At 45.4% G+C, this 12,728-nt stretch overlaps 1 protein-coding gene across 1 annotated transcript in view; it reads left to right on the top strand.

Annotated features, from left to right (window-relative positions):
- Positions 1–12,728, top strand: part of Rme-8 (receptor mediated endocytosis 8) — a 176,552-nt gene that overhangs the window by 58,667 nt on the left and 105,157 nt on the right. Inside the window, exon 19 of the mRNA XM_037425074.2 lies at positions 716–875. Coding sequence (XP_037280971.2) covers positions 716–875 — 160 coding nt within the window. The remainder of the gene's footprint in view (positions 1–715; positions 876–12,728) is intronic.

Below are 12,728 nucleotides of genomic sequence, written 5' to 3'. Positions count from 1 at the left end.
GCGTTATTTTCACCAAGGCCTCGCTATGCATGGGTGAGAATGACGTAACACTGCTGGGAAAGAATAGGAAGCAGCGGACATTTTTTGAATTTTGAGAATAAACGTTCCTTTGTCTTGCTAGCTCAGATCAGCTATATTTTTTCGATTTCACTACAACGAAATTTTTTCTGTACCCCGTTAGTTTCGTTGTAGCGGGGTTCAACTGTATTCTAATACAGAAGCAAAGAAAGGTGTAATTCTTGCTTTGTATGTACCTAATGTACCATTGATTGCCAGCCTGTTGTGTTACTTCGTGAGGGCAGTATAGACAGTGGTGTCTGTCCTATGAACTGTAATACGGAGCACTTGGTATTTTACTCCCTAATTTCGTTTGTCGGGGGAATAAGGGGGGCATTGAATTTGTTTTGTTGCTCTGCACATTTCAGAATTCGGCTTTGCAAATATGTCAGGAAATTCAAAACATTCATTTTCAAATAAAACAAATCACTTATATAATAGTATTTTATCATATTGAGGCTTCAGTAATCACCGTGTTTTGTGCAGCACTTGTTTATGAAACCAAGAAATGTGTGCTAGCAATTCATCAGTCACGTTTCAGAAGAAAGAGGAGGGCAGATACGCAAGCGCGGGATAGAAAATTGAGCCGCTAGTTGTCTACTCTACTCAAGTTTCACAAAACATGTGTGATACTCATAAAATGTGCTTTCTTCTTCAGATCCGAGTTCTTCAACGACCTGTATCATGCCTTCCTGCTGGCATCGGATCCGACGCGGCGCTGTCAGTGCCTTCAAGCCATGGCGCTTGTCTATGGCCGCCACTACATGGACATAGGACCGTTCAACGACACGAAGCACATACTCAGTAAACTGGAAAAGGCAAGGTTTCCACTGGCACTTCTCTATGTACTTTGCAGAGTGCTTTGACTCCCTTTTGGATCAGTTATTTCCTACATAAAATATCACCGTGCACACAGACAGGTGCAGAGGGAAGAAAAAACAAGAGACTGTGCTGAATTCACTTCGTCCCTGTTCAATTGCGATGTAACCTTGTTAAGACTCGAGATATGCCATGCCATTAACAAAGTGACATTTATTTCATAGTGTTGTGAGACTACTTTGCTGCATTTTCTGTGGCATCGAGGTGGTGAGCGAGCGTCACGCTCTTGGAGTGAACGAATACAGCAGACACGGTCGGGACAAACCAAACAATACACACAATTATTTAACTACTTCAGATCGACAATATTGTCAGCCGAATTATTATAACATCAGTTGTAATCAACACGCTAAGACATCCTTACACGATAATAAACAACACTCAACACGACAAACAATGTGGTGACTCGCCATGTGGGCCCACCGCAGATGGCCTGCGGCGCCGTCCACAGCAGACCCACCGCTGGAGGCAACCGTCCGTGCTATCGCCCCACACCAACAGAGACGAGCCTATTTCTGCCGTGCCGCCACCAAGACCTGGCGCTAGGCATCGCCGTCGGCGCTGACGTTTTCTAACCATGATGATGATAGTGGTGACCACCGCTCGCAAACACGCCACCTATCCCTCAATATTGTGACCCCCGAAATAAGGCTTCTATGCGAGACACGTGCGCCTCGCTACGCAAACAACTTTATAGGGGTGTCAGCGCCCCCACAATATTTAACATAGGTCATCACTTTGGGCTTTTTTTAGCAACTCTGCTGTAGCAAGAGCTATTGTGTAGCCATGAAAACCGTATAAATATTCAATAAAGAAAACACTTATGGTGGTAATCACCAAGAGGATTCACTTTAAATAGTTCATGCTCAAACCAACTGTTTCATGGACAATTCAGAAGTTAAAATAGTAATTATGAGAAGTTTAATATCCTGTAACCACCCAACTTTCCTTGTGCATCCTCTGGCTTACCAAGTGCATTTTGGCCTCAGGAGTTGCAGTTTTGATATTACAGAAGGGTAATTTACTGTTGCAAGTTAAATTATGAGGGTGATTGAAGCTGGTTGTTAATATTTCAATATTTATGCATCAGAGCAAACATTTATTTGTGCATCCTCCACAGGGGCGTCTGCTTAAGCTGACGTTTGGTGTGTAGACACCATGGACCCGAGCTAACGGGGGGTTTCAACCTCTCCCACGCCTAGCTGTGTGTGGCTGAGCCTCCTCTGGTAAAAAGGGGGTCCAGGGTGATTGGACCCATAAGCCCCCCCCCCCCCCACCCCCGGCCGAGGCAACACACCCCTATAGCCTCGGCTACAGGTAGATGGCACCTCTGGGCGGACCCACCCAGGGGAAATTGGCAGTCGCCTTTTCTTATCTCTCTCCTTACAACTTCGTCTTCTCTCCTCTTTAAATCTTTCCTGTCTTCTTTGCTTTTCCATTTACTTCACTGTTTCCTGGTGGCAAGGGTTGACCTCGTGTAGGTATCCAACCTTGAGTATGCTATATCCGGTTATAGTGATAGCGTACAGCTGGCATTGCGCAGACTTGTTTCAAGTCTTGCCGCGTTCTCTTGTTGGGCTCCGCGGTTGGTGGTTGGTACTGTCGCCCAACACACGCGCTACTCCCATGGCTAAACAAGCTACTTTTATCCTTGATTACCCTCAAAAAGAAAAAAAAGAGGTCGCATTGAAGCACTCTTCCAGTTTTTTCTGAAAAATAATGACATATTTCCAAAATATCATGTGATCCATCGTGAGGGCAACCTAACTGCTTGCAAATTGTCTCTTTTTCTGTTGGTGAAATGCCTCGGAAACACCATTGGACCAGGCTACAAGGCCATGAAAATGATTAGCGGTGATTTGCTACTTAAACTTAAGGACAACAATCAATTGGAGAAAATGAATAAGTTGAAATGCATTGGTGACGTACCAGTCACAGTGTCTGCACATAGAACAAGGAACATGAGCCGTGATGTAATACCAGAAGACGACTTCTTGCACCTTAGTGATGAACTTCTTGATGGATTCCAGAATCAAAATTTTATAAAGGTTGTAAGAATCTTGATTCGCCAAAAAATGAGCAGATCCGCACTAAGCACATAATACAGTAAAAGCTCGGTAATTCGGATTTCACAGGACCGGAAAAACTGTCCGAATTAACCGAATGCCAGATTAACGAATGAACAGGGAAAACAACATTTAACATCAAGCTGCAGAAGCATACATTCATTTGTTGAAGTATTTTGTAATTGTCGTCTGCGTTTTCGCACAGATTCCGGCTGACATCACAATTTTTCTTAACTGTTCCAAATGGCCAAGAGCACGCAAGCTGTCGGGAGTGTTCAGGCAAGCGTCCTCTAATATTAAGGGGGGACGCGGGTCTTAGAAAAGTAAAAAATGGCCAAAAAATCGATTTTGAGAAATACGCATTTTTCGAATCTTTGAACCTATAAGCACCTCTCCTCAAATTATTAACGCTAAATTCGATAAAAAAATAGGTTAAAATTTATTTTCAAACCATCACGGGAGTCGCAAAACAACCCGTAAAACAGAAAATTTGTTCGAACTTCCCGCGCGCGCCGCCAGCGAAGCAGCCGGCGGATCGGCGCCATCTTGGGCTTGTTTTGAAGCTGGTTCCTTTGTGCGCGTTTTGCGGGCTCTCAAAATGGCGTAGCTCCAACACAACGACTGCCCTCCCCCGTTTTGCGAAGCCGTCTGCCGGAACCCTGATTGGCTAGAGCGCGCGCGCGCCGGCGAGCCCCCCTGTCTCGCGCTTACCATTGGCTGGCGCGGCGGTGCGGCCACGGTTGCTCGCTCTTTTTTTTGTTTGTTTGGTTTTGCTCCGTCGGCGCCTGCTCTCGTGCGTGTTATCTCATCTGCTACCCGCTCGTGTACCGACGTCGCCGACGTATACGTCTTTCTGCATTTCGCCGGCATGGCTTGGGAAGCTCACCTGAAGAACAACACTCGTCAAGCTTTCGGCAGGAAACGAAAGCGAGCGTGGAATGCGCGGCAGAAGGGAGCGACCTGCGCGCCGCCGAGAACGCCTGAGATGGCCGAGGCAGCGCATTCCCACGACAAAGGGCTGTCGGATATGCCTGTTATTGCGGAGGCAGTACATTCAGACGACGACTCGCTGGCGCAAGTGCCTGTTATTGCCGAAGCAGCACATTCAGACGACGATTCGCTGGCGCGAATGCCTGCCGAAGCGGTGCACTCTATTCGGCCCAGCTGCAGCACTTCGTCGGATCATCACGTCAGCGGATCGTTATCCGGCACTACTGGAACCATTAAAGGTCGTGTCGACACGACGTTTTACTCTGCTTCACAAATCTTCACTTTACTCGGCTTCACAAATCGCAGAGGGAGCACCTGCAGAGCAGTTCAACAAAGGCAACACTTGCAAAGCGACATAAGCCTGCAAGAGACACTGCATACAGCCCAGGCATGCTGTAGAATTGTAAGGATGTCTGGGACAAAAATGTGTGTTTTACTTGAAATAGTGTTTTATGTATAAAATGGCGATGTTTTTATATATAACATATGTCTTCCTTTGGTTTTCAGTGCACTATAACAGCCACAAAGTTGTAGACTGGGTTCCTTATACTGATTCAACGGCCAGTACACAGTTTTTAAATGAGCTGTGGCAAATATTTTGGGAAGGTGCATTGACACATTTGGTACAGCCATACTCACATAATGTAGAGCTATACAACGGTGCCATTTTTATTGCTCTAGCTTCACTTTAGCAAAAGTTACAGTTATTAGAAACTTTAAATGCGTTTTTCTCAGTTCGATGTTTTTGTGCACCACACTAAACCTTAGGGGTTTTTCTTATATGTTACTGTTGATTGAGAATGACAAACTTGGTATCATTTTATTTGTAATAACATTACCTATGGGGTCATGCTATTTTGATTACTCTAGAAGCATACTGTTAATTACAATTATGGATAGTAATGAGCGAAAATTGAACAGAATATCCATTGTAAGTGCTAGTCTGTTTTCTTATCTATATAATGCCTAAAAATTAATAAAAATAGCATCACCCCATACAGAAAGCCCTCAGCATTGGGGCTATGCATTTATTTTTTGGATCTGGCTTGATAAAGTTGCCAAAAAGCCCCCAATGAAGTGCATAATTAATTAAATTACAGATGCTAATATCTTTTTATCCACTGAAGCTATTTCAGAAACAATTACATATTTGAAATCAGCATGAAAAACTGTCCAAGATGGTGAGGTCTGGTCAAGATTGAGCCAAAAACAGAAAAAAAATTTTAAAGACCCATGTCCCCCCTTAACAGCGCCTCTGAGACTTCCCATGAGGTGCGATTAGATCGCGGCTGTATCTCTTCGCATGATTCTTCGTCGGAATCGTGGTCTTCATGGGCGCCCGTGACATCATTAATAATCTCTTGATCGGTCAGGAGACTACCGTATTTACTCGAATCTAACGCGCACCTTTTTTCCGGTTAAGCGAGTTCATAAATCGCATGCGCGTTAGAATCGAGTACGAACAATAAAATTACGGTCAATCTATTGCCATCGGCAAATCCAAAATGGCCGCCCCTTATGTGCGTCGGCATGGCGCGTCGGCCATTTCTGCTTGTGTGTATCCCATGTGCGGCACTTCGTACGTGTGCTGAGGAGTTCGTCATCTAGTAGTGCATTAGCATCGACGGCGTGGAAGGGCCGACTCCAAAAACTCGAGTGCACCACGATGCCGCTTTTAAAAGAAAAGTCATCGCGTGTGCAGAAACGGACGGAAATCGGGCCGCATCGCGGTCGTTCGGAGTTCCCGAAACGTGCGTGCGGGACCGGCGGAAACAAAAGCAGAAGATTGTCGACAGCAAAGCTTCACGCAAAGGCTTCAGTGGACCACAACAGGGTCGGTTTCCGCAAATTGAAGAGCTGCTCGGCGAGTACGTGCTTGAGCAGCGAGCGGCACAGTGGCCCGTGACGACAGAACTGTTCCAAGTGCGGGCTATGCAATTAGTCTTAGAAAAAGGTCTAATGAGGAGCTAGTTTAAAGCGAGCAGGTGCTGGCTAACTAACTTTATGAAGAGGAAAGGCTTTTCCCTCCGAAGGGGAACATGCATATGCGAAAAGTTTTGCGGAGGAGTACGATGAAAAGCTTCACAGTTTTCAGAGGTTCGTCCTAAACTTGCGGCGCAACAACGGCTACCTGCTTGGGCAAATTGGGAATGCCGATCAGACGCCTCTTTACTTCGACATGCCTGGCACCACAACCGTCGAGAAGAAGGGGGTGAAGCAAGTTCGCGTGCTGACATTGGTCCACGGTAAAACTACAGTGACGGCAATGCTCTGTTACACGTCAGATGGGCGCAAGCTTCGCCCGTACCTCATATTTAAATGGAAGATGCTCACGAAAGTTGTTTTTTCGAGTGGTGTGATCGTGCGGGCCAGCGAGAAAAATGGGTGCGTGTGCAATCGATGTCTTATGTTTTTTTTTTTTTTCATGGTGGAAATTGGGTGCGCGTTACAATCGAGGGCGCGGTAGAATCGAGTAAATACGGTACTCGTGGCGACACCATGATCAATCGCGATGTAGTCCTGAAAGGTCACATCTGTGGGAAGGACAGCATCGAAAGTCGGGCAGTCATCGTCGGTGGACTCAGTCGGTGGACTCTGCCGCTTTTTCTGCGTTGCCATCACTGTAGCGCACGATGCTGGTGGCATGCAAATACGGTCACAATGGAAGAAAAAGACAACTCCGCAAGAAGAGATGGTTCCAACATGACAACACAAGGGAAAATGGCATCGGATGCGCTGAGTGGAGAAGAAAGAAGACGCCGACGTTCGGTGACGCTGCGATCGTCCCCACTAGTTGATGATGATGGCGATGCCACTCAGGTTTCGGTTTCACTCCAGTGGTGCCAGCGCTGCTTTATCACACTTTTGTGTAGCAGCAGCCATCAGCGTTTGTCCAAATTAAGCGGTGCGGAACCGAATTCCGACGAAATAACGGTTTGGTCCCATAGATTAACATGCACTTTGGCCGGGACCAATAGAGTCGTCTGAATTATCTGAATTTCCGTATTAACGGGTGTCGAATTAACGAGCTTTTACTGTACTAACCTTTGACATCTGTGTGCTTCCTACCACACTAGATGAAGGCTATGTCAAATTTCAGGCGAGTCAGTACATCTAAAACTCTCGGTGGTGCCAGCGGTGCGGGCACAGATCGCGGACATGCCGGAGAAAGCAGACATGTGCCAAATGCAGCTTGAATGAACACAAGTCTGACCATTGCGAATCATCCCCACATTGTGTGAACAGTGATGGTAGTTATCCAGCCTACTCTAGAACATGTCCTAAATGGAAGATTGAAAAAGAGATCATCTCACTAAAAGTAAAAGAAAACATAACATTTCGTGAAGTAAGGAACAGTCTGTCATACTTTAATCACACGCCGTGCACGCATTAATAGTTTCACTGCTCGCACATGGTGCGGCGCCCCGACGACATTCATCTTTGCCTTTTTTTTATTATTGCGATAGCAGTTATATGGACAGTCTTGGTTGGTTTTTTGCCGTCGCTGCCGCCATTCACTGTATACGTATACGTATCTATATAAATGAAAACTCAAGAAAGAAAAAAAAAAAGCCGCCCACGCACGGCGCTCAGTTCGTCGCCGTGTGCTGACGCGCTTATCTCCCAAGCGTATTTTGCCCTGCGGACTGGAGGGGGGGGGGTAAGATGCTTATCCTTCGTGCGCGCTATCCTTCAGTGTAGAGAATCGTGCGCCTTCGACTTTGACCGGAACGATTGCCTTTAATTGCCGGGTGCACAAAGATCACTTCACTAGCAGGACAGTCCCCGTTTGCGAAAAAAGTGCGCTTTTCAAACACAGCAAAGTTGGTTCGCACTTATATCTGTACCTGTGATTACGTTTCGTGACTCGTTTTTGTTTAAACAGCGCGTTAAGTGTCGATCGGTAAACATTGTTAGTTCGCTCTCGTCCTGTGTATGCTATTTTCGTGCGGCATTTGTGCGACAGCACTGCGCTGCCAGTTCCGATCTGCTTGCCATTCTCAACATTAATTCCAAGTTGTTGCTACCGCATAGTTTCGCCCTTGCAGCGAAACTGTGACTTTTCCTAATTTCGGACAACCGTGTCATCGCAATCAAGGGGATGTCAGATTAGGCGCTGATGGAAACTCTCCGAGACCACAGGGACGATGGATATTCGGAGGTCGACTCATTATGCGCTTCCGTCTTGCGCTGCCCCGCGAGTTCGCAAGCTGGTAGCTTTCGCAATTAGCTGATCAGTTATGGCAACAACACGACGGTGCGTTGAATGGAATGCAATGAAGGCGATAACAAAATATTGTAATTTTATAAGAAGTAAGGCTGGCAGCCTTGCTTTTCGATCCAATATCGCGGAACTCCTACAAAACGCTGGTGTGAGCAAATACTGCCGCTCCAGGGAGAAGTGATCTTTTCACACAGTCTCTTCGCGATGAAACCGCACTGATACTCGCTGAGATAGCAAGCGCGCCAGCGATCGCGACCGCGCTTAAAATCTAAGTTCATTATTACTACTCGAGCGATTCCCCTCCCCCTCGCCGCGTTGTTTCATGCTCGTTCAAGACAGGTGGTTTACTTTGAACATTCGACGGCAGTTCTAAAACGCGGAAGATGTTATCATATGCACTTTCCAGGCGATGGGGATGGGCCGACTAATTTGATCTCTGCTTCAGCAGTGCCGGCGCGCTTTTATCCGCTCGTGAAAGTTACGATGCACGGGGGCATTTTATCAATTTGGACTTGTTATGGAACGAAACCCGGCGAGAGCGTCCATATAATTTCTATCGCAATAATAATGGAGTTTTTTACTGTAAAATTAGTGTTTTGGGTTAGCTTTGCCTTCAATCCTGCTTTTGTTTAATTTGCGCGTTTATTTTCCGAATTTTCGTACCGAACCTGCATATAACGAAATCCTCTTTAAAACAAATTTTTCTGGGAATTTATCAATTTTGTTATATCCAGGTTTAACTGTATATGCAGCCTATAACCTAAAGCTTTTTATTGTTATTTGCTTGGTTCCAGGTCATTCTGGGATTGTGGGCAATAAAAATAAAATACAGTTAGACCTGCTTATAACAAACCTCAATATAACGAAGTCCTTGATATTACGAAGTTTTTTATTCCCCGCTGTTGCCCCCATAGAAGCACATGTATTTGCGACCTCTATGTAGCAAAGTAACAGCGGGAGACAACCTTGATATAACGAATTTTCTCTATGGGCAATCTAGGAATTTTGCTCCACATTTTGGTATTTTGGTACGAGCATGCATCTCACGCGTCTGCCCCGCCGTCGAGAAAACGCAAAGCAGTCGGCAGCGGCGCTCGCGGCGCCCCAGTGAGTGCGAGCGCTCCTTATTATTAGCGCGAGGCGGTCAGGCGGGCCTGCACCCCACGAGCCAGCGTTGCCGCCGTTTTCCCCGCCGCGGGAGCATGCGCAGGTGTGCCCCCAATCCACTTCAAACAAAAAAAAAAGAAAAAGAAAATTACTTTTGCGCGTTGATAGTGCCAACTCTGTGGGCGCGTGCATAGTTTCACTGTGCGCGCATGGTGTGGCCCCCGACCCTGTTCTGTTTTGCTTTTTTTTTTTATTGCGATGGCAATTATATGGACAATCTCGGCCTGGTTTTTTGCCGCCGCCACTGCTGTCATTCAACATACGCGTATACGGGTCTACATATATATATATATGTATATATATATATATATATATATATATATATATATATATATATATATATATAGGATATGGCACAACGGGAGCGTTGTCAACAAGGATAAATATATTTATCCCCTGATGAAGGGAGGACCCCTCCCGAAACTGTTCAGAAATAAATATTTTTATTCTTGTTGACAACGTTCCCGTTGTGCCATATCCCATACCTTCACGAAGACTAACTGGCCCATTAAATTATTGCTCCCGCTATATATATATATATATATATATATATATATATATATATATATATATATATATATATATGAAAACTCAAGAAAGAAAAAGAAAAAAGCCACCCACGTTAGGCACCCAGCTCGTCAAGATGCGCTGACGCGCGCTTATCTCCCATGCATACTTTGCTGTGGGAATGGTGGAAGGGTTGGGGGGTGAGATGCTTGTGTGCGCCCGCTTATTTTTCGGTGGGGGGAATCGCGGCCTTTAACTTCGACCGTAATGATTTCATTTAGTAGCCGGGTGCACAAAAATTACTTCACTCACTCGACAAGCGCCGTTTGTGAAAAGAGTGCGTTTTTTTAAACACAGCGAAGTAACAACTGGGGCACTTGTTAGTTTCGTGTTTGTTTTTGTTTAATCAGCGCGTTGAGTGTCGAGCGATAAACGTTTGTTCGCTCGCGTATGTTGTTTTCGTGCGTCATTTGTGCGTGAGCAGCGCACTCCACGTTTCGATCTGCTTGCCGTTCTTAGCGTTACATTCCAAGTTGTTGCTATCGCATTTATTGCTTCGCGCTTGTGGTCAAACTGACTTTTCTTAATTTCGGACAATCGTGTCGTCACCACCGAAGGTATGTCAGATGAGGCGCCGATGGAAACTCTCCGAAACAACGGTGCCGACGGATCTTCGGAGGTCGACTCGCCATACCCCTCTGTCCTGCGCCGCGTCGAGAGACCGCAGGCTGGTAGCTTTCGCGATTAGCCTATTAGTTCTGGCAACACGACGGCGCGTTGAATGCAATGCAATGAACCCTATAGCAAAACATTGTAATGTTATAAGAAGTAAGGCTGGCAGCCAACTCTTTTGCATCGGATATCGCTGAACTCCTACAAAATGTTGGTGTGAGCAAATACGGCTGCTGCAGGGAGAAATGCTCTTTTCACACAGTCCCTCCGCGTTTAAACGTTGAAACTGCACTGATACTCGTTGAGATAACAAGCGCGCCAGCGATCGCGACCACCATTAAAATCCAAGCTCATTATTGCTACCTGAGTACTTGAGCAATTCCCCTGCCCCTCACCACATAGTTTCACGCTCGTTCAAGGCAGGTGGTTTACTTTCTGTTTGAGCATTCGACGGCAGTTCTGTGACATGGGAGATCTTACCTTATGCACTTTCCAGGCAATAAAGATGGGCCTACTCTTGTGATCGCTGCTTCAGCAACGCTCGCTCGCTTTTACCTGCTCGTGAGAGTTGCGATGCATGGGGGCATATTATCAATTTGGGCTTGTTACGGAACATGGCGGCGACGGCAAAAACCTGCCGAGAGTGTTCATATAGTTGCTACAACAATAGTAATGCAGTTTTTTACTGTAAAATAAGTGTTTTGCGTTATATGTGCCTTCAATCCTCCTTTTGTTTGATTCCACATAACCTGCATATAACAAAATCCTCTATATAATGAATTTTTCAAGGAATTTATTAATTTCATTATATCCAGGTTTAACTGTAGTGGACAAGAATGCGCAAGAAGCCGCTAGTCAGCAAACCATAGATATAACCTCTGTTCCGGGTGTAGATCTAAAACCTGTTGTACGTAGAGGTCTATGCAACCACTGGCAAGCTGAATAGGACAAACAAGTCGACAATAAACTCCACCTTGTAAATCCCCAACTAAGGAAAGTTATAACAGAATCGAAAGTTGGGCTAGTTGGATATGCATGGTATAACTATCAGTTAAAGCCCACGAAAACAGACAGGAAGACAAGACAAGCGCTTTCTCGCAACTAACCTGTTTATTGGAAAGGGCAGAATATATATACAGACAATTGAAAAACCCGACGCATGCGTGTGCAGACAAAAAAGTACATCCGTGGCACATCGAGAACACATAGTAAAAGAAGACAGATTATCTCGGAACATAATCTAGAAAAACAAACTCTTTATCGTGCAGCAAAACCGAAGGCTGGCTGACGCATTGTTCCCCTCTTTTTCTTATGTGAAAAGCTTCTGTCAACTCACTAGTTAATTTATTTTTGGACCGAAAAACCACTTCAGTATCCTGAAAAAGAGGATAACAACCGCACTCTCTGCAATGAGCCGCGAGATGCGATGCACCCAAAGATTTCAAAGAGGAATCGTGCTCTCTGAGACGAATATTGACGCATCTTCCCGACTGACCGATATACACTTTACCACAGCTAAAAGGAGTCATGTAAACAACGGCCATTGCGAAGTCCATGAACTTTTTGCTGTGTTTCATGCGACATTGCGGAAACTCTCTGCGCATGCGTGAACAAATAGACTGCAGTTTGCCTTTAGCTGAGAAAAGCACATCGACTTTATATCTATTAGCTTGTCCTGTATTCCTGTCTGTTTTCATGCGCTTTAACTGATATTTATAAGGAAAGTTATCCCACAGAAACTCAACAGATTCACCAAAGTCACTCTAACATGGCTCAGAATAGGCCACACTTATGCCGCACATAAACACCTTTTGAGAGGCACTGATCTACCTATTCGTATACACTGTGGAGAGAGTCTAACCGTTTTGCGTGTCCTCATTCAATGTCCTGTGCTTCACCAAGCACGAATGACCCATTTCAAGGAGCTCTACCGGTATCATATCCCACTTCATCCAACGCTGTTTTTATCACTCTATGCAATTTTTGACCTTAAGAGACTTCTTCATTATCTTGCGAAAGTAAAATTTCTAACAATGATATCATTCCATCCTAGACACCAGGCTGGTCCTCACGTGTGAGGTACCGCCTGGTGCAAAAAACGTATGTCTGAGCCTTCGCAGTTCTTGCTCAGGCAAGGACTTCACCCGTGAGGGTCTTGCGCCATG

Source organism: Rhipicephalus microplus, chromosome 5 (genome assembly GCF_043290135.1).
Source record: "Rhipicephalus microplus isolate Deutch F79 chromosome 5, USDA_Rmic, whole genome shotgun sequence".
In the NCBI taxonomy this organism is placed as follows: Eukaryota; Metazoa; Arthropoda; class Arachnida; order Ixodida; family Ixodidae; genus Rhipicephalus; species Rhipicephalus microplus.
The sequence above is the reverse complement of the archived record's forward strand: the minus strand, read 5'-3'. Positions and strand labels throughout refer to the sequence as shown.